This window comes from Gobio gobio (genome assembly GCF_949357685.1).
Source record: "Gobio gobio genome assembly, chromosome: 21".
Classification (NCBI taxonomy): Eukaryota; Metazoa; Chordata; class Actinopteri; order Cypriniformes; family Gobionidae; genus Gobio; species Gobio gobio.
The window spans coordinates 27,543,979-27,562,680 of NC_137117.1; the positions used below are offsets into that span (position 1 = coordinate 27,543,979).

An 18,702-nucleotide genomic window follows, 5' to 3' on the forward strand; every position below is an offset into this window, starting at 1 on the left:
CTATGCATTTTTACATGTTACATTTTCATATTGCCATTATTGAAATCACATTGCAGTTTCACACTAATGTTTACATCCTTTCTATTAAATAATCCAAACAACAATTAATGCTTTTTGATTCCTGTGGAATCAAAATTCCATCCGTTTCATCTCACTGTAAGGGGAGATTGTTATTCTACTGAAGTTTGTCGTTGCACAGTTACTGCTTTTAGCGTGTATTGTTATTTAATTAATTATTTATGATGGCAATTTTGAAGTTATTATTATTTTTTTGTATAACCTTTTTTTGTGTGGGGGGGAACTGCTCCCCCAGAAATAAATAATTTGGACTTTATTGTCTGGTCTCTTTGTAATGTGTTTTTATTGCCTGTGTTTATTAATGTCTGTATAATTTGTTTACACATGTGTATGTTTATTTACGTGTATATGTACCTGAGACTGAATATTAACTGAACATTTACTCTTCTGACATATTTGTCTGCTTTATTTTTAGATTTGACGTCAAGGCAAAACAATAGTTCTTTATAGAACGAATCTAAAATCGGATTGGATTCAATAGAAATGACGAAAATCAGTGCATTTAAACATTTCTGTCTGCTACTGAAAAACAGCTTCTGGATTTTCACCTCATTTCAGGTTTTAATGTACTTTTGAGCATGTAATATATAAATATTAACACGCATATATGCATAGGCGCTCGGAGACTAATGGTGTTACTATGGTAACGGCCATAAACACGATTCAGCGCGAGGTGAGTGACAGAAAATATGTTCGGATATACATATTGAAGTAAATTAATTTTTAGTTCAATATTTGTTTGTTGAAAACTGTATAAGAGTAAGTAGTTTCTTTTTGGTGTAATGTTAACCAAAAAAAAATTTATTTAGTGGCTATCAAGCGAGCTAAAGTTAACTAGCCGTGCTGATCTTTTGCAGTAACTGACTGATCCATTTAAATGTCAAATCATTGATTTTAAAACGTGAAAAGTTGATCAACAAGGAAACGTTAAACAAGACAGCAGAGTAATGTCCGTCTCTGATGAAGATGAGGTGTTGAAAGTAGGGTCTGAGGAAGAGGATGAAGAGGTAGAAAAAAAGGAGATTTCAGGACAAGAGGATCAGGTAAACAAGATTGTATGCATTTTATATAATATAAATATATATTTTTTGTTATTCTTGTTATATTAACATATGTTATACTATAATAATTAAAAAATAAATAAAATAATTATTAGACTGACATTAGGATTGTCCATGATTTTCTTTTTTATTATTATTATTACTTTATTAACAGCTAGAATCCTGTCCACTAACCCAGGACATGATGGCGAAAAGCTTGTCCTTATTGTGTCGCACAGGGAATGGTCTGTCTCATGCCTATGTCAGACTTGACCTTAAAAGCAAGTAAGCTTGTCTAGGACATTCTTCTTCTTGTTCCCATTACTCCCAAAATATATTTCCATGCACATTTACTGTATCTCACAATGTTGAGCGTGCTCATTTTAAATTGGTTCCCACTAAACCAGGGGTCTGACAGACCTGGCTTTGATCAGCTCTTTCATCCATCTGCGCTACTTGGACATCTCCTCCAATCATTTGTCAGACTTCTCCCCATTGGCCGGCCTCACCCAGCTGCTTTGGGTGAAGGGGGACGGTAACCTGCTTCAGAGATTTGAGGGTCAGCCATTTGGCCAGCTCGATTATCTACAGTGGCTCAGCTTTGCCAACAACCGCCTATTTGATGTTAAGGGCATTGGAGGCCCAGCACTGGAAACCCTCAATCTCATTGGTTAGTTATGTCCATTTAGTAGGTTATTGTACTTTTACAGTGACAGTGAGATCTTTATACTATAGTACCAACCACACTGGTTTCTTTCAGCAAATTTAGAGTGCCGTATTTAGCTATGTAGCAAACAGTATGTGATTCAATACATTATAAACTGGCACTGGCCACATTTCATTGTAATCTGCACTAGACAATAACCATACAACATTAACCTTCATGCGCAGCACTAAACAGCAACATTTCATGTCTATATTTTTAGGAAACGGTATCCAGAACATGCAGGGCCTGGAATATCACAATCTAACCAATCTGGTGACTCTCGAGCTCAGAGGAAATTGTTTGGAAACTACAGATGCCATTTACCTCCCCAATTTACGCCACTTGTATCTGGTAAAATTGCTCGTATTGATGTTTATGTTATATAAAAGTATGTGGTACTGATTAGAATTACCATCTGGCACTTTCACACAACTATTTAGGCTCAGAACAACCTAAAGCGATTGGAGGGTCTAGAGAAGCTTGAGCGTCTCAACACTCTTCATCTCAGAGATAACCAGTTAGAAACACTGGATGGACTCAGCCCCGACATGAAATGTCTCCAATATCTTAATATCAGGTAACAGAATGCAATCACACCAGGTTTGGCATTTTCTCAGTCTGGCTGAAAGCGAATTTGTTTCACTATAGACAGTCTTAATACCACTCTCTGACAACTCTTTTTTTCACATCTTAAGGGGCAACCTTTTATCTTCTATGAGGGCTTTGCGAAATCTAGTGAGTGTCGGGCAAACACTGAAGGCCCTTGTGCTCTGGGAGAACCCTTTAGCGAAGAATGACGATTACAGGTTGTATGTGATCTCACATCTTTCCCAGCTGGAGCGACTGGACAAGGATCCAATCACAACTGAAGAGAAGTCTGCGGCCCAGGAGAAGGCATGTATGGCATATGCTATTGTTAAAGGTGCACTGTGTGTATATTAGCAGCATCTAGCGGTGAGGTTGCAAATTGCAACCGCTTACCCCTTCCTTTCGAAGCACATAGAGAAGCTATGGTGGCCGACACAGGAAAAATATATCGTCGTCTGAGACAGCAGAGTGTAGCTGGCGCTCTGTAAAGCAGATTGTCCATTTAGGGCTACTGCAGAAACATGATGGCGCAAAATGGGGACTTCACTGTCAGGGAACCCGCTGTGTATGCAGATAGAAATGGCTCATTCTGAGGTAATAAAAACATAACAGTTCATTATGTAAGGTATACACCACTGAAAACATAGTTATATATATTATATTGCATTTATGTCAATAGGTCCTCATAAATACTACACACTGCACCTTTAATTTACCTACTTTTTTCATTTAGTTGTGTCAATAAAGGTTTCTCAGATAATATTGTAATTTTGCATTATTACAACGTCTTTTTTTTAGGAATTTGAAGATGAATATGATGAAGATCAAGAGGATAACTGAATAGGCTGTGCTACATTGAAATATACTTGTAAATATAATTTTATTTTCAATAAAGTCTGCTATCAAAAAAGTGGTTTCATTTATTGTAATATAGCCTCTGATGTGATCTTTATAGCTATAGCTGTTGGTAGAGGGGAAAAAAGATAGGCTACTGAATAGCACTTGTCACTATGATAGCAAGGTACATATCACTGTAATCTAATGCCTATCATGAAGAGAACAAGGAAACGCATCTCAAGGTTTGCAACCTAATTGTTCAAGCATTAATTTTCTAATTCATACATATGTTTTAATTTTCTGTAATGTGTATTCTACCAAGTGAGAACAAAAAATGCTACTTCCCTTTGTTTATTTCCCCCATTAAAGGGGCAGTGCCTGTTTCTAACCCTGTAAGCCTGACATAGGAAATAGTCAGAAACATTTTTAATGGACAGTTTATTGAACCTTTAGTCAAAATCTAAATAAATAAATAAAAAACCCTTTGCATACGTGTCAAGTTTTACATCATATGTGATACACAGGCTTTTAATGTCTATCTATACACTATGATATAGTGAGAATATGGAGCTCATAGGGGGCACAATAGTTTTATTTAGATGTCAAAACTGAACAAAAATATGTAATTTGGTGTAGGTTTTTTGATGAGATGACATTCTGATAGCTTGAAATGTGAATCATAAATATCTCCCAATGCTGTCTTAGTAGGCTACTAACAGGATTTTTCTAAACAACAATGATGTAAATAATCTAGAAAAAATTTCCCGCAGTCTAAAAAAAATGTCATCTAGAAATATAAAAATGTATAGGCCATTTACTCGCTAAAACATTATGAACTATCATGTAGAAGATAGTGTTTTCCAGAAAAGTTTTCTTGGTCATTTGAGGCCTTAGAAATTGTGACACAGTCGGCTTTATAGGGTTAAATAGTTTCCACAATCTTTTTCCTCAATTCTGTCATCATGACTCGACGAATCATTGATTAAATCAGCCACTCCTTCAGTGATTTTACAACAGTCGCAACATTCAATTTTTGTAACAGTGAGTGCAAATGAAGGTTTTACTTCAGTATTTAAAAGAGGAAAAAACTAAATTATGTCAAAGCCTAATCTTATATCTGTGATATTTAACAGAGCTCTGTGTTTCTGCGGTTTCTCCCCCTGATCTGGCAACCTCTCTTCTGCTGTCCTGTTGCGAAAAGCGTTTCGTCCAATGATTGGCCTCAGCGGATGAGTTGACAGCTGACGTAACGCGTCTCTTAAAAGCTACAGCGCACCACGTTCCCCGCGCCCCACACCGTGCTCGGCTCTGCTGGTTACTGCGTTTATCTCAGCAAATACAGGTTAACGTAGAGTCAGAAGAGTTTATTTGAGTTACAGCACTCGCGTTTATTTCATCTCATTTCCCCCACACAGTTCAAACATGAGCTATCACAAACCCGACGAGAAAACTCTGCAGGGCCTGAAAGACATCGCGAACAAGCTCAGGATTCACTCCATCAAGGAAACATGCGCCTCAAACTCCGGGTAAAATCTTCTGAACTTATTCAAATGCATTCTTAACGTTTTTCTAGGACGGTGAACGACAGGTTTGCAACGGTGTTCTGCTCATTTGTTGTGCGAATGTTCACTTAACGTTCCTGCACAACACGTGAACTTGTCGAGGGGGCCGGACACAGTTCTGTTATTTTCGACCTTTTTACATATTATAAATTAGTCCTTAGCATTGCACTAATGCTACGAGAGTGTCTCGCGCTATATTTGACAGCTTTTTAGCCCACTTTGGCCTCCAAGTACAGACTAGTTAAAATTGGCTTATCTCTCATCGCCCCTATAATTAGCACGGGACTGCACGAAGGATTATAAAGTGTCAATGTGTGTACATTCTAAATTAACCATTGCTTTTAAATCCTCTGTACCACGCACTGTTCTTTTGAATCGGATCTTTTGTTGAACCGGTTCTTTGAAACGAGCTGTTCGTAAGAACCGGTCTGCGGAAACGATTCGGACTTCCCGTAACTAATTAATTTATACCGCCAGCTCGTGGCTGCACGTTTCTCCTACAGGTTGTCACGTGGAGGCGTGCGGGACTCGTGGTATCCGTCGTGCTACGGGTTAAAGTGCTGTTAGCCTCCATGAATAAAGCATGCTTCAGATTTGATTTTCATCATACCATAGCTTAATGTATGTGGTGATAAGGAGAGTTCAAATGAAGCTTACTTAAAAGTAAAACGTTGCTTTGTTTGCATTGCCCAATCTCTGCAGTTCTCTCCTTTTTTGAGGCTGACCAATTTATTGCCACAGATGGTCATTTCTCAACATGAACTGAAATCGAAAGGGGGAGTTTCTATACGAATAGAGGATAGAAAGGCTGCCTTATTAGATGCTTTAATTATATACGATAAAATAGTAAAAGCATATTAAAGTTTGTTTTTTTTTTGGTGTGTGTGGTCTATGCATCAGAGGGTTAATTTGTTACAATACACTGGACACACCCTCGCTGGTATGCAACAATCTTTCATTTATTGTAAATCTTGTATAGGAATTTCCCTGAGTGTTGAAACTTACCTGATACTATTTGTTTTACTGTTGTGACACTTCCTCTTATTCTGTTTCTTCTCATTTCTGAGTGAATGTCCTTTTTTTTTTCTCATCTCAAGTAGTTATCGCTAACTAGACATGTAGTGGGTTAAACAAGGTATCAAGGAAGTACTGATCATGACTCAGACTTTTGTCTGCACCTTTTGAAATCTAATCTCATTCTGAATCTGATCAATGGGGATTTGTTTCTTAACACCTTTACCGTTGTTGTTTTTTCTTATTTCAGCCTAAATGAGTCACACTATACAACAAAAATGGTAATTCATCAATGGTGTTATGTTTGGTGGAAAATGAAGAAATAGAGTGAACAATAACATAGGACTGCATGTATTTTGACTCACAATAAAATTGTAACAGGTTTTTCAACAGGCAGATTTGTGACCACTCAATTGCATGAGTGCTTTCCAAACTCTGACTTTAAAGTTCTTACAAACAAACTAACAGTTGTACTGCACCCTTAATTGAAGTACAAACTTGGTCATCTGTATTTTTTTTTTTTTTTTTTAACTGTTTGTTTGACAATAACCAGTGCTGCCACACTTAAAGGAACTGGTCCCATTAAAAAAAAAGTTTCAGTCCTCTTACTGTTTGACTTTCATGAAAAGCAATAGGAGAAATTTAGAATAATGTTCAAACAACTCTTTCAAGCTTAAATCCAAACCTGCATATTTTTTGGAATGAATGTCGACGTTCTATTACTTAAGCTTTATACCTCAAAATATAAACAAGATGTGTGTATTGGCCTGAGACATTAACACTGTAGTCGCTTTATTTGAATTTTAGAGGCTACGACCCTACTACTTTTTATATAGCTTGTATATTATGTGCCTCTTTTGGCAGTAGTTGAAGTCATTGATTCTGATAAGGTCTATTACTACACCTCAAACCCCAATGATGACGGTAGCAACTTTTGCCCTTTAGTACCATTTGCAATCGGTCTAGTTTTTGAAGTGAAAGATAACCTGCACGTCTGGTCTTTAACATCCAGCATGTTTGAGCCGGTGGTTAATAGTTGATGGATGGATTGATACTGATGTATTCCCTCTCGCAGACATCCCACCTCGTGCTGCAGCGCTGCAGAGCTCATGTCAGTGCTGTTCTTCCACACCATGCGCTACAAAGCCGACGATCCTCGTAACCCCTGCAACGACCGCTTCGTTTTGTCCAAGGTGGGCTGTCGTTCTGTGTTGGGTTATGGGCTTCATTGCACTTGAGTTTCCTCTAAGTACTCGAAGATTAAATGTATTCCACTCCTCACGTTACTGTTTTCAGGGCCATGCTGCTCCCATTCTGTATGCTGCCTGGGCAGAGGCTGGATTCATCAAAGAGTCTGAGCTGCTAAACCTGCGTAAGGTCGACTCTGACTTGGAGGGTCACCCCACCCCTGTGAGTAATACTACTCTTATCACCACATCTACCTTTCAAAAGTTTGGGGTTGGTTAGATTTGTTTTGTTTTGAAAGAAGTCTTTTATTCTCACCACGGCTGTGTTTATTTGAGCAAAAATACAGTAAAAACAGTAATATTGTTAAATGATTACAATTAAAAATTATATGCAAGCGTTTAAAATGTAATGTCTAGGTCTGGGTTAAAAAAAGTTCTCTACTGTTTTCATTTGGGGAATGAACACAACTTTGTAGCGTGCCAGCACCTTGTGTCCAATAAATTGTAATAAACTTTATGCTTTATTTCTGATATGAAAGTGTCAGCTTTCAAATTGTCGAATTAATTATGAATTTTGAACATTACATACCGCTTGGTGCTCTTTAATGTGGTGTGACCGATCGCTGTTGCCGCCTCAGATCAAGCGAATTGGCAGCACGAAGCGCACGTGAACGAATAATTTCTTCCGCTTTACTCCTAGTAATTTTATTCCTGTGATGCAAAGCTGAATTTTCAGCATCATTACTCCAGTCTTCAGTGTCCATGACCCTTCAGATGTCATCCTAATATTCTGATGTGATGCTTAATATTTTTGTGGAAACCGTAAAGCATTCTTTAGGGATTCTTTGAGGAATAGAAAGATCAGAAAACATTATAAATGCCTTGACTGTCTCTTAATTTAATGCGTGTAAAAAGTTGTATGAATAAAGGTTTTATTTCTTTAAACACAACCATACTGATTTAGTTTATCAAGTCTTTCACATAACCAGTTACCATGAAAATAACCTCACTTCTGTTCATTTCAGAAACTAGCGTTTGTGGATGTGGCGACAGGTTCTCTTGGCCAGGGTTTGGGTGCTGCCTGTGGTATGGCCTACACCGGAAAATACTTTGATAAATCCAGGTACGCGTGTTCTTCCAGAGCATGCTGTCTCGTTTTGATTCACATTATTTCCCTTTTTTAATGAATCCTACCATGACCCACTGTAGTACGCAAGTAATTTGGTGTACATCAAATTAAAAAATGATCATGTCCAAACAAGGTTTTGCTCCCATCATAGTTGATAATTTAATAATGGTGTAATAAGCCCTATTTGGATGGGACATGTTTCCCTGGAGGACATTAGTGAAATTTGTTTCACATGCGTATTTTGAGATTTGGACGTGACTAACATCTCTGTTTATTACAGAGTTGGGAGTGTGTGTTTTCTAGATGTGGACATTACAAAAGGTCTTCTGCTATGCTTGCGTGCATTAAGTATAACGTGCATGTCGATAAACTCGTGAAGTTTATTTAAATGGGATTCTTATAATATTTTAGAATGATACGAATAAAGACATGTACGTTATACTTGATGCAAGCATAGCAGAAGACCTTTTGTAATGTCCACATCTAGAAAACACACACAGAGTAATAAACGCAGAGATGTTAGTCTCTCTGAATTGGTGCACAATCTATGACTAGATGTCGAGTGATAAGAAATGTAACTAAAACGACATTTAGAAAACTAGTCCCATCTGATTAGGGCTTGTAGAGGAAAATTTGATGGTGTTGTAACCAGATGTGTCTGTCTTTTCTCACTGTCTCATTAGCTACCGTGTGTTCTGCATGTTGGGAGATGGTGAGTGTTCAGAGGGGTCTGTGTGGGAAGCCATGGCTTTTGCCTCCTATTACAAGCTTGACAATCTAGTGGCCATCCTTGATGTGAACCGTCTGGGCCAGAGTGAAGCAGCACCTCTGCAGCACAACATGAACATCTACAAGGACCGCTGCGAGGCCTTCGGGTAGGTCTTACAGATACTGCTGGGTTTTAGCTCTTGCTATGGTAAATACACTCACAATGCCACTTTATTGGTTACTAGGGCTGGGTAAAAAAATATAGATTTCTCGATTTTTAATTGATTCTCATTTTTACAAACCGATATCGATTCTTAAACCCCAAGAATCGATTAGTCATCCTGTTTTCGGTTGATGAATGAACGGGAAATTGTAGCGCGCCTCCTATCCAATAAATCGCAATAATCTTTGTGCTTTGTTACTATTGATATGAAACATAGTCTCAGGTTTCAAATGACATCCAATTTATTACGAAATTGAAAAACATAAATACCGTTTTGGAGCTGTGGTGTGATATCGCTCAGCTCGAGAAGCGGCAGCGTGGAGCTCACGTGAACTCATCCCCTTTAAGATCAGTTACAGCGCAAAATTAACATGAATGAGCATCTGAAAGTGTGTTAAAAGAGAGAGTACAATAGTCTGTATCATGTCACATGGAATTGCTCATTCAGTGTTTCAATGGTGAAAAGACGTCAGTAACAGCTTAGAAAAACCATATCCAGTCACCATAAACTCGTTTGTTAGCTAGAAAAATGAACTCCAGAGAGGAGCATTTTGATAAATATATGCACCATATTAGGCTTCATATTCATAATTTTTAATGTTCTTCCATATTTAATGCATATTTGAATAAATCTGGCAAGTTTATGACCGCCTCCCTTTAAATGTTTATTTCATAACTTTATTATAATAGAAAATGTAAGTGTTTGTATACATATCAGTTAATTTTTACCTTCAATGTTATAGTAGGCTAATGTAGCCTAGTAGATTTGTTTTGCTTGAGAAAATGTGCCATATATTGTACCTGATATATATCCAAAATAATCAATATTGAATCAAATTGAAATTGAATCGAATTGCAAGCTTCTGAATCGAAATCAAATTGAATGGTGAAATGTGTCAATACCCAGCCCTGTTAGTTACATCTGTGCAAGTGCTTGTTAATGCAAAAATCTAATCAGCCAATCGCATGGCAGCAACTCAATGCATTTAGGCATGATGACCAAGATGATCTTCTGAAGTTCAAACTGAGCATCAGAATGGGGATAAAAGGTGATTTATGTGACATTGAACGTGGCATGGTTTTGTGCCCGATGGGCTGGTCTGAGTATTTCACTAACTGCTGATCTACTAAATTGTGCTGTGTTGTACAGTGCCTGTGCCTACTGAGCTATAAGCAGTGTGCTAGCTTTCCATTCAGAACACAACCACGTTCCTTGCCTGTATTTTGTTTGACATGTAACCAATTTGTTTCTTTAGCTTCAACACTTATGTGGTGGATGGCCATGATGTGGAGGAGCTGTGCAAGGCTATGTGGCATGCCAAACAAATAAAAGGGAAGCCCACTGCCATTGTAGCCAAAACTTTGAAAGGCAAAGGTCTCAAAGGTAACTAACTATATCCTGTACTGCAAGACCAACAGCACATCATGATGAACAGCATTAATGATGTCTATTATTATGACAGTCCTCATGCTGACTGTCTGACCTGTTCTTTTGTTCAGGCATTGAGGATCAGGAGAACTGGCATGGAAAGCCTATGCCAAAAGAACGTGCAGAGGAGCTGATTAATGACCTCCTGAGTCAGATCCAGTCCCCCAATAAGCCCCTCCACCCTCAACTGCCCAATGATGATACTGCTCCAGCTGACCTCACCCCCATCCACCTGCTCACCGCTCCAGAATACAAGATCGGAGACAAGGTGATGAACTGAGACATTATACTTCATAGCTGTTGGAGTTCTGACTGATGCATTTCTTTGAGCAAATGATTCCCGTCTTCTAAAGTTCCTCAAAAGAAAGCTTGTTCACGCTTCTGCTTTTGTTTACCCTCTCAGATCTCCACTAGAAAGGCTTATGGTGTTGCCCTGAAGAAGATGGGGGATGCCAGCCCTCGTGTGGTGGCCCTGGATGGTGACACCAAGAACTCAACCTTCGCTGATATCTTCAAGAAGGCCCATCCTGATCGCTACATTGAGTGCTTCATTGCTGAGCAGAACATGGTGTGTAACTGGATTTTTCTTCCCCTTTACACTAATGATTAACAAGTCATGATGGCAAAGCAAAAGTATATTACTTGAGTGTCTGTCACAGATGAATAGGTTTGTAAACTGTGTTTGTGGAGCACTTTGTAATAAGTTGAAGGTGTGGTGCACTATTCATACAGTGCGTTGTAAATACCTGACCTCACCCTGTTAAAATGTTATCTTTTACTCTTCACTTTCTGACTAATATTTATCAATGTCAAGTGCTTACTTAAATGGGACATGATTTCCCACAGTGAGAGAGGGAGAGAATTCCTTCCTGCATAAACATGTCCAAATCTAGAAAATGTTTTATTAAAAATAAATTTCAGCAATAAGTAGTTTGTTGTATTTAGTGATTTTATTAACGGTTTAAAATAATTACTAACAGAACATGCATACATGCACTTCAGTTCAAAGTTTGGATTCTTTTTGGAGATTTTTTTTTTTTTTTTTTTAACAAATTAATACTTTTAATAAAATTATAAATAGAGTCCTGCAAGAAATGTGCATCACAATATCCTAAAATCTATTAAAATACTGAAGTTGTTTTAAATTGTAATATTTCTCTATTACAGTTTTTACTGTTTTGTGACCAAATAAATTCAATTTGTGAACGAGACAAAAACAATTTTAAAACAAATCATACTGACCCCCAAACTTTTGAACAGTAGTGCAAGTATATTTAATTTATAAAATGTAATGCATAAAATATCCATATCATTCATCTAAAAATGATGTGTTAAATGTATTTAATTATGCTGCTATCTAGGTGAGTGTGGCTATTGGTTGTGGCATTCGTGATCGCACCGTTTCATTCGCCAGCACTTTTGCTGCCTTCTTTGCTCGTGCCTATGACCACATCCGTATGGCAGCGATCTCCCAGTCTAACGTCAACCTGGTCGGCTCTCACTGTGGCGTTTCCATTGGTAAGGCATTGTGATGTGTAGTACATGTATTTTTGCCATTTAATCTGTACTTATTTCAAATAAAAAAGAAGACTTGACTATGAAGTGTAATCTTTTTTTTCATTTTTTTCCCCCCATAACTTTTAATTTTGTCCAGGTGAGGATGGCCCCTCACAGATGGCACTGGAGGATCTCGCAATGTTTCGTGCCATTCCAACATGCACATTGTTTTACCCTAGTGATGGAGTATCTACTGAGAGAGCCGTAGAACTTGCAGCCAATACAAAGGTATGGTTTCCACTTAATGGCCTCATTGGTACAGTCAGTATTATTTTGACACCAGAAAGTTAATCTGTTTGTTCTTTGGCTCCGTGTTCATGCTATTTCCTGCTTTCAGGGTATCTGTTTCATCCGCACCAGTCGACCTGACACTGCAGTCATCTATGATGCTGAAGAGAAATTTGAAATTGGCAAAGCCAAGGTAAGAGTAAAAAAAATAGGCCAGGGGCGTCATTTATAAAACTTTCCATAGATTTCATCCTAAAAGTGTACGTACCCACAAAAGCTAGATTTTGTGTACGCACACATTTTCAGATTTATAAAACCATGTGCAGGGCTCGACATTAAGCCGGTTCACGTGCTCGTCCTTCGGACAAGTAAATCACTCACTTGTCCGAGTAAAGAATTTGTTGTAAATATAATTTATTCTGAAGAAATATTCTCAGTGTTAAATCAGCTTTGACATATTTAAATCTGCATATTTGTGATATTTTTACCTTTTTATAAAGGGCTTTTTTTGCGTGCATGTGCGTACATTTTCCTGTCAAGTTTGTTTTTATAAATCACATCGGAAGTGGTGTACGCCTCTTTCAGGGCCTGTTTTGTGCGTACGCAATGGTTATAAATGAGGCCCCAGCACACTTTTAATCAAGTTATTTTTAGTTTCTAAATTTAGTTTCATACTACAGTAAGGAAGGCTAAAGTTGGCAGACATGCTGAAATGTAACTGTTCAGTGTAATCTGTTTAGTACTGCAGTGAGAAAATGAGGCCTCCTGTTGGGCAGCTGAAAACTGTCTGGTTCACAACAGTTTTACTAACAATTCTCTTTCTGTCCTGTAGGTGGTGCGGCAGTCCAACAAAGATCAGGTGACCGTTATTGGAGCTGGAGTAACACTGCATGAGGCTCTGGCAGCATATGAACAACTGGCCAAAGAAGGTTTGTTGGGCGCCTACTGGCCGTAATACGACATTACAGTACACTCATACTATCTTAACAGTACCCCAGATTGACATTCGTAATCTAAGTTTAGTTAACTTTATGTTGTATATTGTCATATTATATATGCAAGCTCAAATGTCTGTGAAAATGCTGCTTGGGAGGCTCTTGGCCTAAATATTTCAGATTGTCAATTTCACCTTTGACCATAGACCTGCAATTAACTAATTTATTATGTTTTGTTAATTGTATGAACTATTCACTTTGTTCTCACCATGAAGATAGCCATGCTGCTGACAAAAAACAAACAATAAAACTGTTAAATGTATGATCTATTTGCCAGGTGTGAACATTCGGATTATCGATCCGTTCACCATTAAGCCCCTGGATGCCTCTACTATTGTGGCAAGTGCTCGTGCCACAGGAGGAAGGGTGATCACTGTAGAGGACCACTACAAAGAGGGTGAGCTCCTTTTTTCTTTTCTTTTTTTAAAATTGAAAAACCATCAAGATCAGATGGGAAGACTGTAGACCTCCTTCCTGTTACTTTCTTAGTTCCACCTTTTGCTGTGACCGATATTTTGTTGTTCCAATGGTCTCATTGTAGGTGGTCTGGGCGAGGCTGTCCTGTCTGCAGTGGGTGAAGAGCCTGGCATTGTGGTGCAACGGCTGGCTGTGAGCCGTGTTCCCCATAGCGGCAAACCGCAGGAGCTTCTGGACATGTTTGGCATCAGTACCAAATGTATCGTTGCTGCCGTCAAGCGTACCTTCGCCAACTGAAACTCTTTGAACCACCCTGAACTACACCCTTCCTTTTTCTCCATTCCTAACCCAGACCCTAGAGTCAAGCTTACCACACATCTGTATCATTCCAGAAGCTCATGGCTTTCAGATATACTTAACTTCGTAGTGTGTGAAAATACTCTAACTTGTGCACTATAGTCAATAGTGTCGCCCATAGCTTTAAAATGCTTTCATTTTGCGTCATTATCAGGTTTGCCTTCTTGAAATCTTTAATGCTGCATTAATAGTGTTTTTTTTTTTAAAGGTTTGTACGTTTTTCATAGTGCATCATTAGATTAAATAAGAGTGCGTTCCAATTCCAGCTGAACATCATTTGAAAAAAAAAGACCATTTCACTTTGTCATTTCATAATTTGTCATGTCTAGCGTTTAACTCTGTGTGCTTCCTGTAATTATTACAAGCCAGTATCCTGAAAAATTAAATAAATTTGAATTTGTTGATAATGGTGCGTGAAGGTGCTTTCAGGGAGTAATAAAATGTAAAACTTTTCTTTTACTGTTGCATGAACTACTGGACAACCCGGTTTTGGAAAATTGGTACATCAATGGTTTGGTCTTGGTGACTTGACAAAGTGTATCATGTTACTGAGACAACCTAACTGTTATTGCTTGTTTAAATCTGTAGTTTTCACTGAATTTGATTTAATGTGTTAATAAATTTGACTGCCCAGAAAATCTGCTTATTTGCTTCTTGGTTAGTGTGTGTGTGTGTACACAAATTTAAGTATCTGTTTTCATTGGTTCTTGGTCTCATTTTTTTTTTTTAATTAAACGGTAAGAAGTAGATTTGTGCAAGACATAATGGAGAACAAAACGTTCAACCTGGTACAGAAAATGTTTTTTACTTGAACACAAATAACTAATCTGGGCAGCGGTACATGACACCATTGACTTATTTCAACAATTATACGAAATGTAGATCATTTTCGTTGCTTCCAAATTGAGTGTCCGTGTGGTGACGTCAGAGAGGCTGGCTTGGGTCAGGGAATGACTTGAATCCGTCAGGTGGGATTTTTACTCGACACCCTTCATGAAGTCCAAGAACTCTGTTGGTATTAAAGGCAAGCATTTCAGGTGTCGAAATTAGTCATTTTATGAGTAAATATAAAAGTAAAATGTTTTGAGTGTTAAATGTTTTGCTGCGTGCGTTTACCGTCGTAATCGATCTTGCCGTCGTTGTTCTTGTCTCCGTCCTTCATGAGTTCCTCAATGTCGTCCTCTGTGATGGCCTCACCTGTCGACTCCAGCATGTTCTTCAGCTCGTCTAAATCAATGTAACCATCTCCATTCCTTAAAGAAATAACGATAAATCATGTATTTAGTATAACAACCACTTTTAGATGGTAATATGATCATGCTAAACTACTATAATATGCTTTGGGGAAAAAATACAGATCATACTTATCAAACATGCGGAAGACCTCAGCCAGCTCCTCTTCTGATTTTCCTTTGCTCTCCTCTTTCATGCAGCGCACCATCATCACCAAGAACTCATCGAAGTCCACTGTCCCGCTTCCTACAAAGCACAGAGACCACTCAACAATGAAATCCCAATTTATGCCATCAACTAGGCTACACATGAATATGAATATCTTCATCTAATATCCAACATACCATCCTCATCTACTTCATCTACCATTTCCTGCAGCTCTTCTTGAGTGGGGTTCTGGCCCAGCATCCTCATCACCTTCCCCAACTCCTTAGTGCTGATGCAGCCATCCTCAGCGTCCTGCACGAAGATGTCGAACGCAGCACGAAACTCTGCCAGGTACAGTCAAACAGCAGCACAAAAGTCACACGTCAACAACGACACTCTTGTGTCTGATCACAATGCATGCAGTTATATGTTCAAACACACAGATTAGAAAGAGACACTCACCATTTTTCTGTTCTTCTGTCAAGTTCTCCACCTATTAGGTGTAAGAGAAAGCTCAAAGCTTTGCTCCAATTGACTTGGAACTAAAAATACAATATGCTGTAAGACTATATAGCACGTTATTCGTCAGAGACTGACCAAGGTCTATTCTTTACAGGAATGACAGCTGTCACTCGCTTAACGGCCTTCAGACACCAGACACCCTCTGCCCCATTGTTAAATGCTTTAGCCTCAGTGCCTATGACCATTCGCTATTTCACCAGCTATTGTGGGATATGCTAAACCTAAACTTTTCAATTGTTTTGTTGTGTTCATTTATGGAACAAATTCATTTTGAAGGTGTTTTCTGTCCCATTAGGCTATATACCCTTAAAAGGGCACCAAATTGCTGCCGTCCCATTTTCATTTATTGATTTAACCTTGAGTGCTAACGTGGCGACTGCACTGATTGATTGATTTCTCCTGCAGATTATTGGTTATAATACTGAAATATGTCACAGAGAAAGGACATGGTTAACTGTCAAATGAACAATTATTAAGTTATTATTTAGCTGAGACATTCATACGAAAAAATGTATGGGACTCTTTTTTACAGGCAGTCTGAGGTTTAATGAAATGCTGATAATTATTGCATTCGTAACTTACCGCGGCTTTATATACATCATCCATGGCTGTCCTGGATTAGGGGTTTTCTTTTTAAAATGGTCTTTAAACTCCGCACAGGTAATCCAGCACTGAAACCCTGTCAACCAGCGCTCCTCTCTTTACAGCAGACACAGGACGAAGAGTCCCAGAGCCACCTGCTTTGGTCTTTATGGCTGGAATGGATGGCTCAGAAAAGACAAAGCCTTTTGTCACTCCCCTTCCCTATCTGAGAGAGCAAGGGATGGGTGAAAAAGGAAAGGGAGCGGGGCAGAATGGGTTCGGGATGGTATGGGCTATAAATAGAGGAGGAATGTCAGAGACAACAGGCAGGAGAACTCGAGTTATGACAATAAGTCCTTGGCACTGGTCTCCCTGGCAGCCTGTTCAACAACCCCATATCAAGTTCTAAACTTATCCACCGGTCACCTGCATTTGCCAATCATTGTTGAGAAGCATCACGACTCCATTCTTGTGGCAGGCACTGGTCGTATGCATGCATGGAAATGACTAAAATCAAAGAGGCCAATAGCACTTATTATTGTTAAATCTTAACCAATGTGTGGGCTTGATAAAGGTGTGTGTCCTTTAAACAACTGAATATTAATATTGGCCCTTTCAAAGTTTTTCATTGGCCAAAGAACCACACATGGGACTCGAATAACCAAAAAGCTCTTGACCGCTCTTTGTACGGTCAGATGTACTTGCTTCTATTAAAGTTCATAATGCTCTTTAGATCACCTTAAATCATGTTGGAGAACATTATCCTCAGATGCAGTGATATTTTTTCTTTTTAAATATAAAAAAGGCACAAAAGAGGCACTTTAACTAAAGGTTTCAGACCGTATGTACAGCATATGCAAATAACCTCTGATAATTGAATCCATAAACGATTTTTCTCTTGTCCATCGCAGATGAAAAGAATATGTTTTTGACTGAAGTAACCATTTTAAATGCAATTCTGAATGAAAGATCAGGGGAAACATCTAATTATTCAAGTCCTAAGGTTAGTGATGTATAAACAGCTGCTTCACTGTGGCACAAGTCCACCTTTATTTCTATAATTAAGTCCCACGAAGGGAACCCAGCACTCAAGGCACGTCTTGTGCCTGAGCTGCTTAAAAGCTTGAATTTATTTTGTGATTGATTACATCAGTCCTTCTGTTTTTTCTTCCCTTTTTCCTCTACAAATCAATCAATATGTTATGTCAAAATGAGACAGCAAAAGTGTCATATTAGGCCACAAGGCAAGCTTCATGAAAGCATCAAGCATAGACTAATGGCTCCAGAGCTGACATCACAATGATACGCTATGCTATTCTGGATTCCTCTGGCCTAAATAAAGAACCACCAACTAGCCATGAACCTTCCCTTAAAAGACTCAGAGGAGGAGATTACAAAGTACACGTACATACAATTCATTCACAAATAGTATAATTTCATAAGAAGTATGAAAGTGTAATCTGGGTTCATTTAGCTATCGCAGTTCACAAACTTTTGCTGTGTTAGGGGAATCTTCTCTTGCTTTCACTCGGGAAGTCTAGCTGATGATCAGATGTTGGTTTTCTCTCTTTCTCTTCCCGTGTTCTCAGCAGCTTTATCCACGGCCGGCATTCACCGACCGCAGCCACCTCATCCTGAGAACATGTAACAGCTGAGACACTGAAGGTGTGTGTGGGACAGTGAGGACAGAGTGGTTGGACACCGGACAGGTCAGCAGAGCATACACTAGTGACTCACTACGGACAGACATTTGTACGAGAAGCAGCAGTCTGGCAAAGTGGTTTTGCCAGATAGCGTAAAATTACAGATACTGTCTCACTCTTACCCACAGTTTGTTTGGAAAGTAATACAGGGTCTTCCATTTAAAATGGTACTTAAAGAAGCAGAGATTCAGGAATCTTGGTTGTGTTGGGAGAATTTTAGAAAAAGCCTACATTTTGTGACAAATTTTAGTAACGTTAGCTTTAAGTAACTTTGAAAGCAACAGGCATGCATACTCAGTTACTATTTATGAAAATGAATGAAATAAAAACATAATTTTAGTGCATATATATATGCAATTTGTGTGTGTGTGTGTGTTCATGTTTTTCTATCATGGTGAGGACTTGAACCTGAATGCACACAGACTCTTGGGGACTCGTGTCACTGTGGGGACCTATATTG

The 18,702-nt window shown here is 38.6% G+C and overlaps 3 protein-coding genes across 4 annotated transcripts; 2 read left to right on the forward strand and 1 right to left on the reverse strand.

Annotated features, from left to right (window-relative positions):
• Positions 1 to 1,025: 1,025 nt before the first annotated feature.
• On the forward strand, positions 1,026 to 4,465 carry lrrc23 (leucine rich repeat containing 23; the record flags this gene model as incomplete). Its single annotated transcript, XM_079802042.1, has 7 exons — positions 1,026 to 1,121; positions 1,294 to 1,403; positions 1,526 to 1,788; positions 2,045 to 2,175; positions 2,265 to 2,401; positions 2,520 to 2,746; positions 4,383 to 4,465. The coding sequence occupies 7 exons, from the start codon at positions 1,026 to 1,028 to the stop codon at positions 4,463 to 4,465; spliced, it is 1,047 nt and encodes a 348-aa protein (XP_079658168.1).
• On the forward strand, positions 4,243 to 14,693 carry tktb (transketolase b). Of its 2 annotated transcripts, XM_079803194.1 has the most exons (15): positions 4,496 to 4,775; positions 6,076 to 6,106; positions 6,901 to 7,018; positions 7,122 to 7,235; positions 8,038 to 8,135; positions 8,825 to 9,016; positions 10,329 to 10,456; positions 10,573 to 10,769; positions 10,905 to 11,069; positions 11,863 to 12,019; positions 12,156 to 12,286; positions 12,396 to 12,479; positions 13,119 to 13,215; positions 13,559 to 13,678; positions 13,823 to 14,693. In XM_079803194.1, exons 3-15 carry the CDS (start codon positions 6,935 to 6,937, stop codon positions 13,993 to 13,995), a joined length of 1,740 nt encoding a protein of 579 aa, XP_079659320.1. In that variant the 5' UTR covers positions 4,496 to 4,775; positions 6,076 to 6,106; positions 6,901 to 6,934; the 3' UTR covers positions 13,996 to 14,693. The 2 variants fall into 2 exon arrangements, with proteins under 2 accessions (XP_079659319.1, XP_079659320.1); XM_079803193.1 differs by lacking the exon at positions 6,076 to 6,106 and having other exon boundaries at positions 4,243 to 4,775.
• tnnc1b (troponin C type 1b (slow)) lies at positions 14,209 to 16,767 on the reverse strand. Its single transcript, XM_079803195.1, has 6 exons — positions 16,540 to 16,767; positions 15,898 to 15,928; positions 15,633 to 15,779; positions 15,420 to 15,534; positions 15,172 to 15,308; positions 14,209 to 15,064 (listed from the first exon to the last, which is right to left on the reverse strand). The coding sequence occupies exons 1-6, from the start codon at positions 16,561 to 16,563 to the stop codon at positions 15,033 to 15,035; spliced, it is 486 nt and encodes a 161-aa protein (XP_079659321.1). The 5' UTR covers positions 16,564 to 16,767; the 3' UTR covers positions 14,209 to 15,032.
• Between the last annotated feature and the right edge of the window lie 1,935 nt (positions 16,768 to 18,702).